General features: G+C 35.6%; 1 protein-coding gene across 3 annotated transcripts in view; it reads left to right on the top strand.

The window, feature by feature from the left end:
* LOC145666460 (3'-5' RNA helicase YTHDC2-like) overlaps positions 1–19,683 on the top strand; it is a 220,606-nt gene that overhangs the window by 189,575 nt on the left and 11,348 nt on the right. For 2 of the 3 annotated variants that reach the window (XM_081733699.1, XM_081733701.1), the window contains exons 19-25: positions 182–453; positions 2,711–2,961; positions 6,070–6,275; positions 7,223–7,358; positions 12,318–12,485; positions 15,353–15,463; positions 15,879–16,015. In XM_081733699.1, coding sequence (XP_081589825.1) covers positions 182–453; positions 2,711–2,961; positions 6,070–6,275; positions 7,223–7,358; positions 12,318–12,485; positions 15,353–15,463; positions 15,879–16,015 — 1,281 coding nt within the window. The remainder of the gene's footprint in view (positions 1–181; positions 454–2,710; positions 2,962–6,069; positions 6,276–7,222; positions 7,359–12,317; positions 12,486–15,352; positions 15,464–15,878; positions 16,016–19,683) is intronic. The other variant, XM_081733700.1, reaches the window with a different exon arrangement.

The raw sequence follows: 19,683 nt of genomic DNA, 5'->3' as shown, positions 1-19,683 counted from the left end.
ATTAGTATGTAGAATTTACTAAATTATAGTGATAGGTAGTGAATAATTAGTATATTAAAAGTTCATATATTATAGTTCAAAATATAATTATTTTCCGTAAGTTAACCACTTCTTAATAAAACCAGTGAAGACCAACAATTTTATTGTAATAATTTATTGTTTTCCCTGTTTTCGGTAATAGACCTGGCAGCATGCTCGAGGAAATGGCTGGGAGAAGTCGTTCTGCGAGAAACACTTCATATCAGCAGCAACGATGGAGATGGTAGTTGGAATGAGAACCCAGCTTCTTGGACAGTTGAGAGCATCTGGCTTTGTTCGTGCTCGTGGGGGTGGGGATATACGGGATCTGAATTCCAATTCAGAGAATTGGGCTGTGGTGAAAGCAGCACTCTGTGCGGGATTGTATCCAAACTTAATACGAGTGGATAGAGAACATATGCAACTGAGAACTCAGTAAGTATAATTTTTTTGTTATTTCTGTACCACAAAAATAAAGTACTGTAGGTTCTAAGTCACATCTAGTAGAAATTGAATTTGCGTATTGTTTCTTAGATACGAATAGTGTATTTACTTTAGAAGCAGACTTTCCTTTTAAAGTCGTGTTCGTAAATAAGCAGGGTGTCTATCGGTCACGAAAGTCATGAAAAAGTCACGAAATCAGGAAACGGTCATGAAAGTCAAGAAATTTAGCTTTTGGGTCACGATTTTTAATTTTTTTTTTAAATTTTATTTTTTTTATTTTTATTTATTTATTTATTTATTTTTATTTTTTATTTTATTTATTTATTTATTTATTTATTTTTTGTAATCTGTGGAAATATAAGTAGAGACTGGAAAATTTTGTTCTATAAAACGTAAAAATTCACCATCATAATGTCTATGGTCGACTTTAGACGTTACCAAATCACAAGCAAAGCACGATTCTACCTCATGCATGAAAATTCGGCCTAAATCGCACCTAAATTCGCTTTTGAGATTGTTCTTCAGCTGCTAAAGAATATAAGTGCTAAAGAATATAGGTACTTTTATTAGTTTTTGAATGTTTCGAAATTTTATGATTTGGTATAGAATATGTCTCGAAATTTCATTTTGAATTTTAATAGACACCCTGGTATGGATATTTTCTAAATATGTCTAGACATTAAAGTGTCGTTGAAACATCCTCTTACAATTCCATTTACGAGAATGAAAAGAAAAGAAAGAAAGGAGGACAGGAACTATGTACCTCCTTATCAGTAAGACATTTCTATATATGAAATGCTTCTCGCATTGTGTCATTCTGTGCCTTTCTTTCCGAATCTGAATACCATACATGCAGTGATATAGTAGACGTAGTAACACCAACATCCGTGACGACTTGCATTCAGAATATTTATTGTATATTTTCCTAAAAAAGATATAGCAAACGTAACACACAGACACACACATGTGTTATGCGCAGTATTAAAATATATGAAATATTAAAACATTTTATTTTCACTATGCCCTTCTGATAGTATTCTCACACTTAAACTGATAATATCACTTAAACGCTTTGATATTCACAGCACAAGTAGTAGGGAAATGAGTGGTAATCTATAGAATCACTAATATATACAGTAGAAGATGATTATCCAAAGTTACGATCCACTAAACGATCTTGCCAGTAAAATTCCAGTAACTCCAAACAGCTCAATGATGCATGGTTGGCCTTCGTAACTGTGAGACGGTTATCTTATACATTATTTCATGTTATGTAGTATGCAAGTAATGATAGAAGTAATTCAGCTTCACACTGGAAGTTGAAGGTTATTAACTGTCACATTAGCTCATCATTAATGTACTGAAGTACTCGCGTGTAAAGTACAATTATTCAAAACTTTTTGCGCTGTTTTAATGTATCATTTATATTCAAAACATGAAAAGCAGCCCAAAGGTTGCTCTGATTGAGTACTCGAATGCACTGTCATGAGAAATGCGAACTTCCCCAACGTTGGGTGTGAGTTTTGTCTGTAATACAGACATTCCCGATGTTGTGGTAGTGGTTTCTCAAGATGTCACTATTAAACAAAGATCTATATGCGAACATACAACAGTTGCTTGTAAGCTAATACACTCAGTCCGAGCAACACTAAAATTCAGTATACACTTTGGCTTTCCTGGAAGAAGCAATGACGAATCGTTCCCAGGATCAACTATAAATATTTCCAACTGACTCTGATGAAAAATGTAATGAACCTGTCAAATGTCCATATGTTAATAATATGAGAAAACTGTTCGAAAAGTAGTAATGGATTTGGTAATTCTGTATACGCTATCATTCATCTGGCTTTTTGCCTATTTACGCTTTGAAGTTTACAAAAACACTATTATGTCGATTTCTTTACAGAAAGTTGCAGTATGTCTTACCAAGAGTGTCTTGCCGACGAAAAGTCTGGAAAAGCCTGGCTGTTCTGTTATATATATATTGTTCGTTATGAAGAAAAAGGAAAATTCATAAACATTATATACATTACATAAAATAAGAAACATTATGAAGAATAACTATTGGTAAAAATGCATTGTACACTCCAGTAAAAAAAAAAAGTCATGGAACCTGAATCGGTTATATGTTTGTTCTGTTCGTTCCAAATTTAGGTTTTTCTATTACGTAATATAGGTAAGAAAAATGAACATGTTATAAACAGTTTTCTTTACCACAGTATTTTCTAAACTAAAATTTCTACTTTAGGAAAGAAAGCAAAGTGTCTTTGCATCCGTCATCAGCCTTAAGAGAATGTCCGAAGACTCCACGAACTTCAATGGCAGCAGCTCATACAGCTACTGTTGAAAATTTGCCTTCTGACTGGCTTGTATACGAAGAAATGTCTCGAAGCGGTCGCATTTGCCATGTGCGTTGCAGTACACTAGTGACTCCCATTACTGTTGTAATATTTGCGGGACCTGCGCGATTGCCTCTGGATGCCGTATCCGAAGCTGATGGTGAGTATGAGGAGGATACTTTTTTTTAGCGCATCTTAGGAGGAAATTTTCTTGCGTGATAAGATTTCAGAAATAGCAAAAGAAATATAAAGGAAAGGAGATATTTCAGGATTTTATATATACATATATATATATATATATATATATATATATATATATATATATATACCGTATATATATATATATATATATATATATATATATATATATATATATATATATATATAATGATGCAGAAATATGAGAGGAATGAAATCATGTAGTTTTAGACTTGACTTAGAAAATATTACGAAGAAAATGTATGTATCTGATTACTTGTATCAGGTGTTCTAAAAATGACGCCCGCTGGCTACAGAACATTATTCTACAAGTCAAAACAAAGCAATATATATATATATATAACTGTATACCTTTCGATTTCTCGTCTGGAGACGCGAATTGCACTACCGTATGTAGTAACGTCGCAGATAAAGAACCATATGGTACAACTACCAATCTATTGAATAGTCACATCGATTCTTTCCATATGACAGTTAAAGCTGGTAGACGTTGACACTAGCACCACGTATTAGGTAAGAATCAATGTAATTATTTAATGGATTCGTAGAGCAATGCGAATGGTTACAAATTAATATGCGACGTTGCCACGTAGTGGACATCTTTATTCCCTATAGCGGCTGAAGGAGGCTCCGAAGGATATATCATTATCTAGCATTTTCGCTTTGACCTGGAAAATGGCACTCGTGTTGTCCTGGAGTGCCATTTTCAGAACACCCGATATGCTTGATCTATCTTTTATAGAGTTGTAGCATTGAAACTTTATACATTCAAACCAAACAAATAATGTCATGACATTATTAAGACTCTTGAAAACTTACTTTCTAACTATATGAAGAAGTTTCTCGCAGCACTCATCGAACTTGCCATATACGATGAAATACCTTTACATTGTTATCTATTAACTAGTAGTAATGAACATAGTGGAAGTAAGTGAAGGATGCCTTTTTCAGGATTAGAAATTACAAATTTTGGCTTTTGACATTTATGATCATGTTAGCCCTTGATACCTATAAGGGATGACGTCCCTCGGCGATCACATTATCCGAGGAAAAGGAAGAAAGAAAGAATTGAGGAAGGAAAGAAACAGCCTGGGACCTGTATGTTAGATACCATCGCAGCATTACCTGGTTGGAATGAGGAAAACTCACAGGGTTCGATCGGTCACGAAATCAGAAAACGGTCATGAAAGTCAAGAAAAAGTCGCGAAATTTAGCTCTTGGTTACGATTTTTATCTGTACAAATATAAGTACAGACTGGAAACTTTTGCTCTATAAAACGTCAAAATTCATCACCAAAAATGTCTGTGGTTGGCTTTAGACACTACCAAATCTCTAGCAAAGCAAGCTTCTATAGCATGCATGAAAATTCGGCCTAATTCGCACCCAAATTCCCTCTTGAGAATGTTACGAAATTGTATGCTTTGGTAAAGAAAACGTCACGAAATTTCATTTTGTAATTGAGGAGTTTGATGGAAAAAGAGCGTAAGTCTGAAACATGTAGTTGGAGAAAAACGATGCTGAAAATTTAAGTAGTGTTTTTTTTCTTTTTTTTCTTTTTTTCTTTCTTACATAAAACAACGTAATATGTAGCATTTTATTCCGATATTGAATTGAAATGTTACCAGGAGGCTAAACAAGCATGGCAAAAGCCACAAATGCGTTTGATGCAAAAAGGGGATAAACTCGCTTACGCCCTTATTACATCAAACTTCTCAATTTTAATAGATACCCTGACCCAGGAAAAACCTCACTCAAGATGTCTGCCCTGAAAAAAAAGCTGTTACACCTTTTCAACCAAGTGTCCCTAGTGTAGCTCACGCCAAGTGAACTTTGTGGTAGACAAACATTGTGTGCGTGGTTTTCCTCGAGGTTCTCCCGTTTCCTCCCACTTTCTTCATTCCACCTTTTCATTCATTTCTCATCATCACCGTCTCCTTTAGCCTAGCCGGCTTAACCGTGGGACGTATAAAAAATTAAAGATTTTCGTTTACGTTTATAAGTGTATTTAGAATGCTGAGATATTCAAGATGTTAATGTATAATTAAAGTTTGATATTAGTATTTTATTGTATTCCAAATACAGGAAATTTGACTCAAGTATTTAGTAAGAAAGTAAGCTTATACTGTATTTAAAAAAAATAAAAAAAAGAGAGCGTTAAACAGCTATGAAGATGATGGAGGTCGATTTAAAAAATAGAAACTTAACAAGTGATAGTGTCTGTGGTGTCGCAGGTCAGGGAAACTCAGACAAACCAATACCGGGATTTCAGTGTGAATCGTGAATTAGATTGAATTTTTTGACTCATTTGCAGATGCTTTTAGTTAAATTAAACAGTTAGTACACTCCGTGTTACCCGAGTTGGTGTATGGTATCAGCCAATAAGCTCGTAGTGCTGTTACTAAACTTTCAGGTAGGAATCTAGTCGTTCATAATTGATTTTGTTCGTATTTGTGGACAATTATTCATGATTAGATTTGTCATTGAAGGTTTGGTAACAGCGCACTGCGAGCTTATTGGATGGCTCCTTACGCCAATTCGGGTGACGCGGATTGTAGTATATGGTATTCATGTCCATACAGAGATCCTACGTGAATTACGAAGAGGAGTTATGTTCAGTCACTATTTGTTTGTTTCAAAATACTATAACAGGAGAATTGATTATAACATTTATACGCGGTGACTCAGTGTAGAGCGTTCACCTCTGGTGCCTGGGGTCCATGGTTCGATCCCAGCTCACATCAAGTGAGCTTTGTGGTGGACAAACACCGTGTGGTGGTTTTTTTTTTCAGGGTTATCCCATTTCCTTTTACATTTTCATTCCACCATTTCATTTATTTCCCATCATTACCGTCTCCTTTAAGCCTAGCTGGCATAAGCGTGGTACGTAAAACTTTAAAGATTTTTATTTCATTTTTACGTACTATAGCTATTCTACTTACAAATACACTGAGTCAAAAAATTCACTAGTATTTGTCACAAAAATATATTTCTAGGGCTGAATAGAAAAATAATGTGTAACTCTTATATGTGTATTATGCTGAATTATAGGCTACCGTGGCGAAGGCTATGTGGAGACTGAAAGTGACAGTGAGGTTGAAGAGAAGTCAAATGGGCAGAACACGACCTTGAAGATCGATGATTGGGTAGTGTTTCGAGTAGATGCGGAAGCAGCACATCTTGCCTTGCAGCTTCGGCAGAAATGGCATTCACTGTTTCTTCGAAGAATGAAAGCACCTTCAAAAATGTGGTCACAGGTACTGTATACTTGTATTATGTATTTTCAAAAGTAACAAATTCTTTTTTAAAGCAGTCATTTGAAAATTGTAGGTAGAAGATACTGATTATGATCTTCAAAAATTAGAAGAAATATACTTCAGCTCTTCTACTCATGTTTTAAATTTATTCAGTTTACCAGAAAAAAATGAAAATATTGTCAGACGATACTAAGAAAACTACTTTATATAAGACTCTTTGCTAAAACAGGGGGAAGTAGGAAGAAATATTTATAGAACAGAGATAGCTGTAAAGCGTTCAGCTACACTCCATGTTGGGAAGCAGGGTGACGTAGTCATATGATACTGTTACAGACAGAAAGTAGTTGGAATTTAGTGGAGGAAGATAAAAATAATGGGAAGGATAGGTCGCTAAGAGTGCAGGGATGAAGGAATAACAAATAAAGATAATATTTTGTATAAAGTAAGAAAAAAGGATTGAAAAATAAAAATATATAAATTAATGAAAAATGAATGTTAAAATATAATAACAAATGTGAGATATTGCAGAATGAAAAGTATGTGAGGAAATATCTGACAAAAATTTTAAAAAGTATATCGGAAATACAGTGAATGTAGTGAGGTATCTTAATCGATTGATTTAGAGCGTAGCGTTTCTTTCAGCACCGAGGCTATATGAGATGTGGATCTATAGCTTAATGTAGAATTCGAACCACATGAGCTTTCACCAGGAATCGAACTTTGGTCTCCAATTCCGAAGGCTCGTATACTAACCACATAGCCACGAGGAACCTCTGTAGTGAGGTGGGGTATTACAGACGATTAAGACAAGAAAGATACGGTAAAAATAATAATAATTTTCTTTATCTGTGCAGTATTTTGAGAATGAGGAAAATTGAACCAAGATTGTGAAAATCTTTTAACATTAGTATTACTGTGTATACCTTACCTTGTTGCTCCTCCCGTAGGTTGATGAAGCAGTTGTCAAGACAATCATTAGTGTGTTAACTGCCGAGGAACAAGCTCTAGGTCTGCAACAACCATCAGGCATTGGACAAAGACCACGACCCATGTCAAGTGATTCTAATAGTAGCGGACATTCAGGTAAATGTACAGTTTTTATTTTCCCTTTTCTCCGAAATCCGTATTGGCACTTTCTGTACTTTCCAAAATTGAAGTGTAAGAAATTAACTTGTGGATTATGTAACCAAGTTACTAGCATCTTTCACAATAACCAATGAGCGTCTTGTATTCTTTGACAACGGTGATTGTCGGCTGGCGCGATTGAGCTGTCCCAAGATGTTAGTTTGACTGTCTCAAAACCTGTTTACCATGGTTTGGAATCCGGCTCAGGATTCTGTGTACTGTTCTTTGGCAGGTCATTTCATTATTATTATTCATTTCTTACGCCTTCTTGAGCCATTCGAAGATATCTCTAGCGTCTGAAAAGAATTGCAGGAGTATTTTGTGGTACATTAATTCACTATTCAGTTTGATACTTGAACTGTGACTACTATTAATCATGTTTATAGTTCTGTGCTTTCAAAGAGCAGTTTCCAATAGCAGTACTGTAGTAGAACGATAGAAACTTGGTAAACAATACAACATAGAGCATAGAGTAAAAATGCATCATAAAAAATAAAATAATATAAAAATTTGTAATTTGTCTTCCTGCCGTCTGAAAATGGAAACAAAGAATAATATAGAAATTAGTAATTTGCCTTCCCGTAGTCTTTCCATTTTTTTTTTTTTTTTTTTTTTCTCCCTCAAATTTTAAGAACGCGATTCATTTGCCGGTCATTGTACTATGTTTAAAACTTATATCCGTTTTATCTTGAGGCAGTAAAACAATTCACTAATACTCAGAAACGTGTCAAATAATTTTTACTTCATATTTTAGAGAAATGCAATGCAGTTTACTGCACTTAAGTTTGTTTTCCATGCTTCGAGGTGTACACCATGTTGTAACAGTTACTCTAGAAACTAATACATTGTTACAAATAATAATAATAATGTGTAGTTGCAAATAATAGCAATTTAATGTTAAACACTAGTTGTTAGAAGATAATTCATTTACTGAAAATTAATACAGATATATGTAAAATGAAAGCAGTTAATTGTTGTAAAAATTCTATTTTTGTACACTACAGTACAAAATGGAACCAATGTAAATTGATGCAGGAGTCTCTCGTAATTAAATAATTAGTGTTTGAAGGTTGGCGCGGGAGACCTGAGTTCCATTCCCAGTGATAGCTTATGTGGTTCGGATCCCACATTAAGCTGTGGATTGCCGCGTCATGTAGCCTCGATGTCGAAAAGGGGCATTAAACTCAAAACAAACCGCGGTATGTCGATACCTGAGATGGGAGGCATACTTTATCCTGGAAGTATCTTGTGTTCACATTCACGTTTATGTCTACCATGCGTAGCTGAATCCTGTAACAATTCTAAACCAACACTGGAAAGCTTACAGGCAGTGGCGAACAAAGTGCAGCTGTCCTTGGTATCATCTTCACGGTATGTTAGCACTTGAATATGACCACCAGCAATGAAATTGATATGAGCTTCCTTATGACCAACTGTCTGCTATTTGGACTCCGTCAGGTGCTTTTCATACAGTTTCTTGAAGTTCTTTTTTCGTTCTGCACGGTAGTAGATGGTATATGCGGGCCTTACAAACGTATTTTATCTGAAGCCGATCACGATTGGCTGACTGTGTTCACAGTTAAAAGGGCTTATTTGATTGCATGTAGGTCAATGGATTTTCTTTCCACGCCAATAGACGGATTCCCTGCAGCACTACGAAAGTCACTTTCTTTAAACCCCGTCTTCCTGGTGCTTTTCGTGGGCGACTGTTTCGCCACACACTCCTGGCTTGTGTAATGCTAGCTTTCTCAGTAGGCATCCGAGTGTGAGCCTATTCTCCCGACAGTTTCATGGTACATGTGTAAGAGAAACGAGCATAAAATAGGGCCATGACAATTCTTCGAAGTAACGGTTTAATTTAGAAGTCATTTGTCGACATTCATCCACTTATAACTTCTCTAGTTTCATTCCCCAGATGACAGTGGCATTCCGAATTCAGTTCACTATAAATGAAGCAAACTTCTGTATTCAACTCTTATATCCACAGTGTTACCTCAAATGTAATTCATGTGTTGTTTTCGTGTACTTATATTTCAGCGACTAAAAATATAGGTATATTGCCTTCGTCGGAGCAATTAGGATTTTTCTTTTAGGTTAACAAAAAGTGAATTTGCTTCCTTTTTTGTCTTTACGTAAAGAAAAGTACACGGCTGGGGGACACGATGGCTCAGTGGTAGAGCACGTTCCTCTGGTGCGGTGGGTTTTTGGTTCATTCCCCGGCCAAATAAGTTTCGGATGGACAACATCCTGTTCGTGGGTTTTCTCGCGGTATTCCCGTTTCCTCTCACTTCATCATTCTACCAATTTTTCATCATCATTCACTTGCTTTAACCATCATCTCCCTTAGCCTAAAGGGCATAATGGTGGGACGTTAAACTAAAAATTTCATTTTTTCATAACATGGCATTCGCTCTGCGTTCTTCAGTTATTTTTTATTTTTTTAATAATTATTTTATTCATTTACTTATTCTTAACATAAAAACGAAATCATTCTTCGTAATTGCTGCCGTGTAAACTACAGATTTTGAATTCTTGATACAGTCAAATCAAGAAGAGAAGGATTGATTTGATAAGTATTACATACATAAAGAAAGTGTTCTGTGCATAATGTAGCAGAAACATGAACCTATATTTTTACGTGAAATCTGAATTGCATGCACTTCCTCAATTATTAAAGGTTCCCCTCACTAAAGTAGGGAACTTCAACCACTTAGTTCGACAGAACTCTTATATCAGTCATTTCCAACTGAATGCTGTGTGACATTACAGTTCTGTTCTTCTCAGCAAACCACACAGAGAAAACAAGGAGCAGAGCAGGAAGCCTGACGTAGATAGGAAACTAACTTAGTAGTGACAGATAGAAGAACGTTGTTGGTGTATTCGATAGTGTGTAAATACCTAGCCGTGGATCCATGGTTACTTGAGACTGCCAAGCCTTGTTTTATTACGTTTCCCCAGTTCGTCGCCTCCCCTTTTGTCCTTCCTCTCTTCGACTGTAAAAGCATGCTTTTACGACATACATAAACCAACTACAAATGACTGCTTTATATCATATATTTAGTATATATATATATATATATATATATATATATATATATATAAACAGGAACAACGGCTATTACTACTTAGAATTAATTTCTAATGTAATTCGTGCATTTGTTTGATTTGAAAGCGACTAGCTTTGTAGTCTACGTAATAATTAAATACTGTCAGAAAATGCAATAGTAGGAGTGCAATGCAATTATAGTAACGGAATGGAGTTAAAGAGTACGTTAACATATTTTGCTTTGTCTGGCATTACATGAGACCAGGGTTGGCAAAAACCATGGTTTTATTGGAAAAAAGAAGGGGGGGGGGGAGTTGGTTTAAACCAGGTTTTTTTGGTTTAAATAATTTGCTCTATGTATTTATATCACATATGGACAAAAAATAAGTTTGTTTCGCCTTGGTGTTATTATGCAACAATCGGGTTATGTTGGAAGGGGTCACATACGCTTAAAGCGGAATTCAAACCGCTTCTCGGCTTACATCCGAGAGAAATTGTCCTTCATTTGGACTCGAAACTGGAACTAATTGGCCACAAATGCGATACGTTTGCCGACTCACTCACGAAGGACTCTTAATAATTAAAAAAAAAAAAAAAAAAAAACCAACGTTGTACTGATCTCTACGTACTTGTTAATATAATTGTCAAGAGGCATTTTAGAAGGACAAAAAGATACAGTTGCACAAGTGAAACCATTATACAGAGTTACATGTGGACAATTTCAAAATACTGCAGAGTACAGAAATTTATCCAAGTTAATTCACTACGACTTTTATTAGTCCAAGTTAAAGAAATACAACGACTTAATTTGCTTATCAGTAAGAAACGTGAATAAAGATACGAATTATTTGAGTCCACTTTGGCTTTGACCCATTTACACATAAATAGATACCAAAGATATTTCAGATTTCAATAAATGCCTCTCGTGGGGTTTGTATGCCCCCATCCAAAAAGTACGGCATTTCGATGTATTTTATCAATAGTAAACGTTATTAAAACGAAACAATATTTAGAATTTTTATTTGATTGCAATTGCGTAATAATAATAATAAACTATTAAAAAATCACATAAGACACATCCATAAACTTATACAAAAAACAAAAGTTGCTTTTGTAGTATAGTTTCTTTGAGTAATGAATGGAGAATTTAGGTCTGAATATAATACGAATAATATACGAGAGTGAAACGTGATAACCTACAAATGTGTGTCCATCAAGACTTTACGAACACTTACACTTTTACGAACATTTTTAGCTTTGTGGTTTAAACCAGTTGGTTTTTTTGAAAAAAAAAAAAAAAAAAAAAAATCAACTGGTTTAAACCAGCCAACCCTGCATGAGATTGATAAAATTGTCAACATAATTCGGGCGGTCAATGAAAAATGAAATTCAGTGTAATCAAGCTCTTTCTTTGTCTCATTTTAAATAAATTATTCTTTATTTCAGTTTTTCTTATGTGTAATAATACATTTACAATTAGTGAGAGTGCTGATGTAATGCAGCTAGCGTGTAAAGAACATTCAAAAATAGTTTATTTACTCATCTTCGTGCAGAGCAGAATTCAAAACTTTTTAAGACACGTATATGCATCAGATGTACTGAACGTAAAATTACGCAAAGTCGTACGAAGATGAGTAAATGAAATTATCATGGTGTTAGCATACTTGATTGGATTATAAAAGATGCTCGCAGCCTTTATAAATGAGGTTAATATGCATACAATCATTGTTTCGAAACTGTGTATTTCATAGGGCGTAATTTCATTGTTTACGGCATTCATTCTGGAATTCTGTCATCAATACCGTGAGTAGCATTAAATTGTAATGGTGTTTAATTTAGACAGTTTAATTAAAATATTCTGTAATTTACAGGCATCAGGAAAAATGACGATACCGAAGCATCTGATGACAGCTCTGTTAGCAATAGTGAAAACCAGCTTCGCTTCATGATGCGTCCGCAGAGAAAGTTCTCAGATAGTTCACCGAAAAAAGTTGATCAAAATAAAGAACAAGAGGCGTCTAAACAAACTGTAACTAATGGTACGATCATTTCTCTTCTGTTATATTCCAAATATTAATGCTATATTTTTATGTATAGTTCCCGCTAATCACACTGCATGCTTATTATGTGTATTTTTGTTCTACTAACAATTCTGTTTATATCCTTATTGTATTAACTTCGTGTTTTATGTTCTGGTATAAGAAAACAGGAGGATAGGAAGCACACACTTCAGGGAACGTAATATCACAAAATTAGTAGTATATCACTCCAGAAATGGGTCATTCGGAAAGTTTCCTTTGCGTTGAGTTATCAGTCTTATATTTCATAACTATAATATTAGAATTTAATATGGAATACAGGTTTAGTTCGAGATAATAATGCTATACGGACACAGATAATATATATACATACACACACACACACACACATACATACATATATATATATATATATACAGATATTTGTTGTTGATGCATACAGATAGATGATAGTACATTCACCTCAGAACTGATACGAAGTTATTATAGTGAAATTGAAATCTGTGAAGAAGAAGAAACTTTCTTATTTTATATATAAATAAAACCCATCGCAGAGTTTGGAGCTCTTAAAAGTAGCTCTAAGTAGCAGTATTACAATCCATTGTCTTCCCCCCCCCCCAGAAGTATGTCCTGGATCCGCCCCTGCAACACCTTCGTCGAAATGAGTTAAATAACAGGAACACCGTGTAAATGAAAATAATAATAATAATAAGAAGAAGAGTGAAATAAGTAACAAAGAGCAACTCCTCCGGTGTTTCCCTGTCAGATTCCTGGCAACACCGAGTAAAATGAATAACGAAAACCAACGCGTTTGGCACTTTCCCTTTGAACATAAAGAAATAAATAAAATAAATAACGAACACTATTTTGGCATTGTCACTTTGAAAATAAGGAAAGAAGTGAAGTTGTCTCTGTCAAGAATATGGAAATGAGTGAGATAATCAACGATGACCAACGCCTTCGGTATCGCTCCGTCGATTTCCAGGCCACCTGACATGTTCCGTCTTGCCTAAACTTTGGCTTAAGTGTCATCGGTAGTATCACCAACAATCTCAGCGACCCCGAAAACTATGAATATAACATAGTTTTCCATTGCTTTTATTTATTTATTTATTTTACTCGTTCCCGTTTCTATCCCCCAAGGAGTGTTAAGTGTGTGTTACTCACACAGTACTTTTTCCAGATCTATCAAGTTTGTAGAAATTGCTCCAGGTGTTTCAGAGTTATCCTGTAGTATGCACACGTACGTACATTTTTGTAATGTATGCCACTCCCCCCCCCCCCCTTGAAACGGAAATTTACAAATATCTTGAGGGATAAAAAACTTAAAACCTTTAACATCAGGGAATTTTAAGCTGGGATTTTTATTTTTTCAGAACCCATTTCTCCTTTGCCTTACCCAGCTATTTAGTAGGAAATATTCTATAAAATCATTAGTTAGTTTTGCAATATTTCCATCACTAGCGTCAAGACAGAATGGGCTAATTCTCATTACTAAATACAGAACATACCATTCATCCCTCCAGTTGCTTTTTTTCGTGACTCCTTTGTAGGTTGGTTATACGTTGACAAATGTGAGGGGAAGTCTGGCGAGCAGCACCTATGATTGTCGTTGTGCGTTCACCAAACGGTTACAGATTATCCAACTGTTTTTCGTACAGGAAATTTTGGAGTGGTACAGAAAATATGGACACCATAATTTGGTCCATGTTGCAATATTGCACTTCTTGTTGTCAAACAGTAATTCTACATAAAACGTTGGTAGTCACTATAGTCGCGACTTTTACTACTACACCGTTGCAAGCAGAAGTGTGTTAATATTTTTTATTATTAATAATCTGAATAAATTTTCCTGTCACTTATAAAAAAAACAGTCCATTCTTTCCGAAGTTATTAACAGATAAATACTATGGTGAAGTTTTTTTTTTTTTTTTTTTTTTTTTTTTTTTTTAATGGCAGCTGTTGAAGAGTGTTTTGTAAAGTATAACGAAAATTAATTCTGAAGAAAGGATCGACTCTCTTGTAGCTATTGATAGTTCAAGTAAATAACAATATGCAGGGCATGAACAGTCTACCTGGCCAACAACAATATATTGTTAGAAATAACTAAAGCGATTGTCAAGATATTTTAATCACATTTTACAGTAACCCATCGTAATTATTATCATGATGTATAATTTTGTTAATTAAACAAGTCGAAGTGCATGGTGATGTACATTAGACAGTGATTTACTGTCTTACAATGTATGTATAAATCTGATTTGTCGACATCTATCTTCTTGAACCGAAGTGTCCTCTTTTATAATCGTATTTGAAACGTTTAATAGACAAGCGAAAGCTATGTTCTTATATAGATTGTGCAGCAACCTTGCAAATGCAGATATATATTTAGCTTCTGTAAAATTCATGGATCAACATAGCTTCTGGAACAAGAGTAAAAGTATTTCCCAGTGAAGAGACATAATCGTATTACTAAGTGAGTAAACAATATGTGGAAGTGAGACAGCACATTTTTGTCTTTTTCCAATTATTTTATTGCTTCCTTGGTAATTTATCTTACCCAAGAGACTACAGATTTATACCCTAGCTTGTCTTTTTAGTTTTTGACTCTCTCTCTCTCTCTCTCCCTTTTTGTTTCCTATTCAGCATTAGTAACAGATTGTAAACAAATATAGTTTATAAATTTTTACTTTTCTTTATTATCTGACTATGATGTATTTCAATTCCCTTATTTTGCAAAATTACTATTTGGTTGGGTAAGTGTCTATTAACTAATGAATGTGTAGCTTTTTTTTTGAATGAAGTGGGGTATGCAGTATTTTAATTAAGACTCTGTATTGACGACTACAAAAGTGAACTTGTTTCAGCGGAACGTTCAGACTCCGGCAGTAACAAGTCTTTTGGCAGTGGCAACATGAGCCCATGTCCATCCCCTACCCCCTCGCAGGGCAGTTCCAACGATATCCGCACCAACAATGGTATGTGTACCCTGATGCCCAGGTAGAACCATTCCAATAATGAATGAGCATGTGAATGCTATGATTTTAACATCAACAAAATCGTGCATGTTTTATATTATTGAAGACAAGGAAAAAAAAAAGTCTGAATTAAATGAAAAGAAAGACACGTGCATTCTGTTTGAAGAATAGATTAAGAGTGACTCGTGTTCTTCCAACAGCATGAAACATTTGAATTCCGTGAAGTAATGAATGCGAAACTTTTCATCAGATATATTCGAAGTGTGTTTTATCGAGACATATATATCACTGATTTCTTAGTTACGTTTTACTTTGATATGTGATGAAATGTTTCATTTTTTAAATAGATATATATTCAGCATTGAATGCACATTTTTAATATATAAAATTTAACTATTAATATGTTTATTTCCAGGTGCTACAGCTACAAGTGCAGGGACAGCTTACTATGTAATTAAAGCAAGTGGTCAGAAAGCAGTAGAAGCTTCTTTAAGTCGAGGGGTTTGGGCATTTACACCAACAACGGAAAGAAAGTTGTTGAAAGCACAAAAGGTAGGTCGAAGATACTGTCTGTTTGTGTGTGGTAATATATGTAATCCAAGGAGAAAATTTAAAGAGTGCAGTGATAGTGTTTTTAAACGTGGTCAAATTGAATGAAAGCAAGAAGTATTTCCCCAAACATTACCGAAACATGCCGCGAAATTTGGTGTTTCTAACAAGATGATGCTCTGTGTCTCGTGGAATTCACTACTAGTTCGTTCTGAACTGTTCGAATCATCAGTGTTATCATGTCCAAATATTTGGAACGGGTGTATGTCATTTTCTTCCAAAATACTCTGTATTGGTGAAAAGAAAGCATGCCCTGGAGCAAGACAGCCCAAAATCTCATATTCGTCGAACGTCTCAGAATAAATTCCAGGAACTTTGATAAATTAAACTGATACCACACTCAGCATGTAGTACGGACCTTGCTTTTTCTCATTATTATTTGTTCTTATTAATGGTTCACTTCCTGCGCCTGCGATACTCCAAGAACGAAGAGGAGATAAAAGCTGCAGCGCAGGAATTCTTAGCCTCGATGGAGAAACATCGGCATCAGCAGAGATCGAAGAACTGGCTGAAAGATGACTTCAGATGATTTAACACGATGTGACCTCTATTTTGAATGCTAGGCGGCGTTCGTTGTAACCTGGTGCATAAAGCAAGTAAATGGCCGAAAGTTAACGACGGCCATCTATGTATTTTATGACGAAAAACGAAACGAAAATCGATCTCTGTGTTTCTAACTATGAATGTTACAAATTCCCCCACTCCCACCTACCCTTTAAGTTGAAAATGAAGCTCTATCGTTAGGTGTCTATGATGTTTTTGCAAGTTATTTCACAGAGAGATGGTGGTGAGTTATGATGCAAAATATGTCTCAAAGTAATTCCATTAAAAAAAAATGTATGATAGAATAAAGAAACGTGTTAGGGATTCAAGGAGTAGTGAAAACACATTTTCAGGCTTATCAAAACATTGATTTGAGAGTACACGTAAAATTACAGCAATAAGTATGTTAAAGTAATCTCAATAAACTTGCCGTAACATTATTAAATTTTACAAAAGTCACTTAATTGTTTCCATTAAGAATCAAATATAATTCTTCAAATGTTTGTACAACAACATTGACGATACAACCTTCATAAAGAAATTTGAAGCAGGTACTTACTAAGATCTATGTACTTAATACAATCATTTTCCGTAGCTACGTCTGGCGAAATATCCGTATGTACAGGCTGGAGCAGCGAAGTAACGTTAGATTTCTGTTGAGTGAGGGCGTGAGGCCATCAGAAATTTATTGCCGTATAGCATTTAAGTGCGGTGACAACTATGTGAGTCTAACACGAGTTTACGAGTGGACAGAGAAGTTTAAACAGGGAATAACCAGAGTTGAAGATTCTCCGTTTACAGGTCGCTCTTTCACGGCAGTCATGGAAAGCAATTGCTGCACAGGTAGAGATAGGTGCAGGATCATCTCACCATATTTTGCATAACATACTGAAGTTTAGCAAAGTGTGTGTGTAAGATGTGTTCACGGGGCTTTTGAACCAGTATGAAGTTGACAGTGAAGCATTTCTTCATCGTATTTTCAATGGAGATGAAAATAGGGCTCATACAATTGTCACCACATTGAAATGTCATGCAGCAATAAATTCTATCGATCTCAGACTTCACTCGAACAGAAATCTAACGTCACTTCGCTGACCTAGCTTGGAGCAATTCTGTAAGTATTCTGCCGCCATTCTTGTGTAATGTTTTTCAGCGCCCACGCGTATACGTACATACAAGGGGCTGCTGAAAAATTTGTAGGTCAATTCAGAAAGAGTGCAAGTAGAATGATGAAATTCGAAAGTTTTAAAGAACTTATCTCCGTATATACAAATACAAATTTTATATTAGGAACGAAATTGTTATTGCATTCTTCAGGCCCCTGAAGTTATCATGTGTGCCTAACCAGCGAATTTCATTAACATCAAGATCAGAGCTGTCTTCAAATATTTGTTTCACCAAAGAAGGTCACTGAATAAATTCATGAGGAAATCAGTGAAACGCTACGGGACTCCTTTCCATCATAGGCAGTGATGAAGAAATGGTTGGCATAGTTTAAACATGGCGATTTCTCAACAGATGATGTTCCATTTGCAGGAAGATTAGAAACAGTGACTGTCCCCAAAATCGTAGATAAATTTCATGACATTATTCTTGAAAATCACGGAATCTCATCAAAACGTGTGGCAGAGATCCTTCATGACGATCTGAGCATGCGTAAGCTCTTGGCAAAACGAGTTCCCAAAAATTTGTTAGCAGATCAAAAGCGTGAGAGAGTGAGGGCATCAAAGGAAGTCATCTCCCATTTTGACTACTATGTCGACCAATTTCTGTCAAAAATAGTAACCATAGACGAAACACGATTGTACCACTACGATCCTGAAACGAAACAACAATCAATGGAGTGACGGCACTCAGTCCCTCTTGCCCCAAGACGTTCACGAGGGAGAAACCAACTGGAAAAATGTTCGCAACATTCTTCTGGGATAAGAATGGAGTCTTACTCATAGACTACCTGCCCAAGAGTCAGACATTTAATGCAGAATATTACTATTCACGAAACTACCAGACAAATCTAAGTGCAACGCCTCGTAAAATTGAAAAAAGGAATTCTATTCCTTCAGGACAATGCCCCTGTCCTTCGAGCACTGAAAATACAGTGACATTGAATGATATGGGATTTCAGTGTCTATATCATCGTGTCTATTCCCCAGATCTAGATCTGTTAGACTAGAACTTATTTATCAAACTCAAACAATACTTGAAAGTAAGTCATTTTGGACCTGATGAAGAGAGAGTTATTGCTACGGAACAATGGTACGAGGAAGTCTTATGATTTTTTTTTTTTTTTTTTTTTTTTTTTTTTTTTTAACTGGTCTGCAAAAATTAAAACATTGTTCAAGGAAGTGTATTGAACTTCGGGGAGACTATGTACAATAACTGTAAATTTTCATCATTCCACGTGCACTACTTCTGGGTTGGGCTGCAAATTCGGTAGCCCCTCGCGTATATGTATGAACTTCGTAATGTCTTTTGAAAATCATTTAAAAAAGCCTATTCCTGATTAATAGATTTTACATTTCTATTGTGAGTTGAATACTACAGTATCATAAAGCTCATGCGTGGCTAAGCGGTTATCGTACGCACCTTTGGCGTGGGAGAGCCGGGTTCGATTCCGGCGGGAGCTCATGTTCGGATTCCACGTTAATCAGTAGGTCCCGTCTCATATAGCCTCGCTGCGGAAAGGGGCGTTAAACTCAAAAGACACTCCACTACAGTATCATATTTGTTTACTTTATGTATTTAATTGAGAAGAGGTGGCTAGTGACGGAGGTTTCATATCTAATGCGAGGAGACCCTGACAGAGCTTGTGAGCTTGTACGAGGGCTACTCAAGAAAGACTTGGACTGATTTTTTTTCTAGGCAATTTATTATTACTCAGCAACAGGCACATGATCCTTTTCAAAGTAGTCCCCGCCCATTTGAATGCACTTTTTCATTCGAGTCTTCCAGTCCTCAAACACGTGTCGCAGGCCATTCTTTGAGAGGTCCTTCAAAACCGCCTCCGATGCCTTCAGAACCGCGGTATTATCGGAGAAACGGCGTCCACGCAGTCTGGATTTTAGGGC

The sequence above is a fragment of the Thermobia domestica genome, chromosome 12 (assembly GCF_964235325.1).
Source record: "Thermobia domestica chromosome 12, izTheDome1.hap1.1, whole genome shotgun sequence".
Classification (NCBI taxonomy): Eukaryota; Metazoa; Arthropoda; class Insecta; order Zygentoma; family Lepismatidae; genus Thermobia; species Thermobia domestica.
The sequence above is the reverse complement of the archived record's forward strand: the minus strand, read 5'-3'. Positions and strand labels throughout refer to the sequence as shown.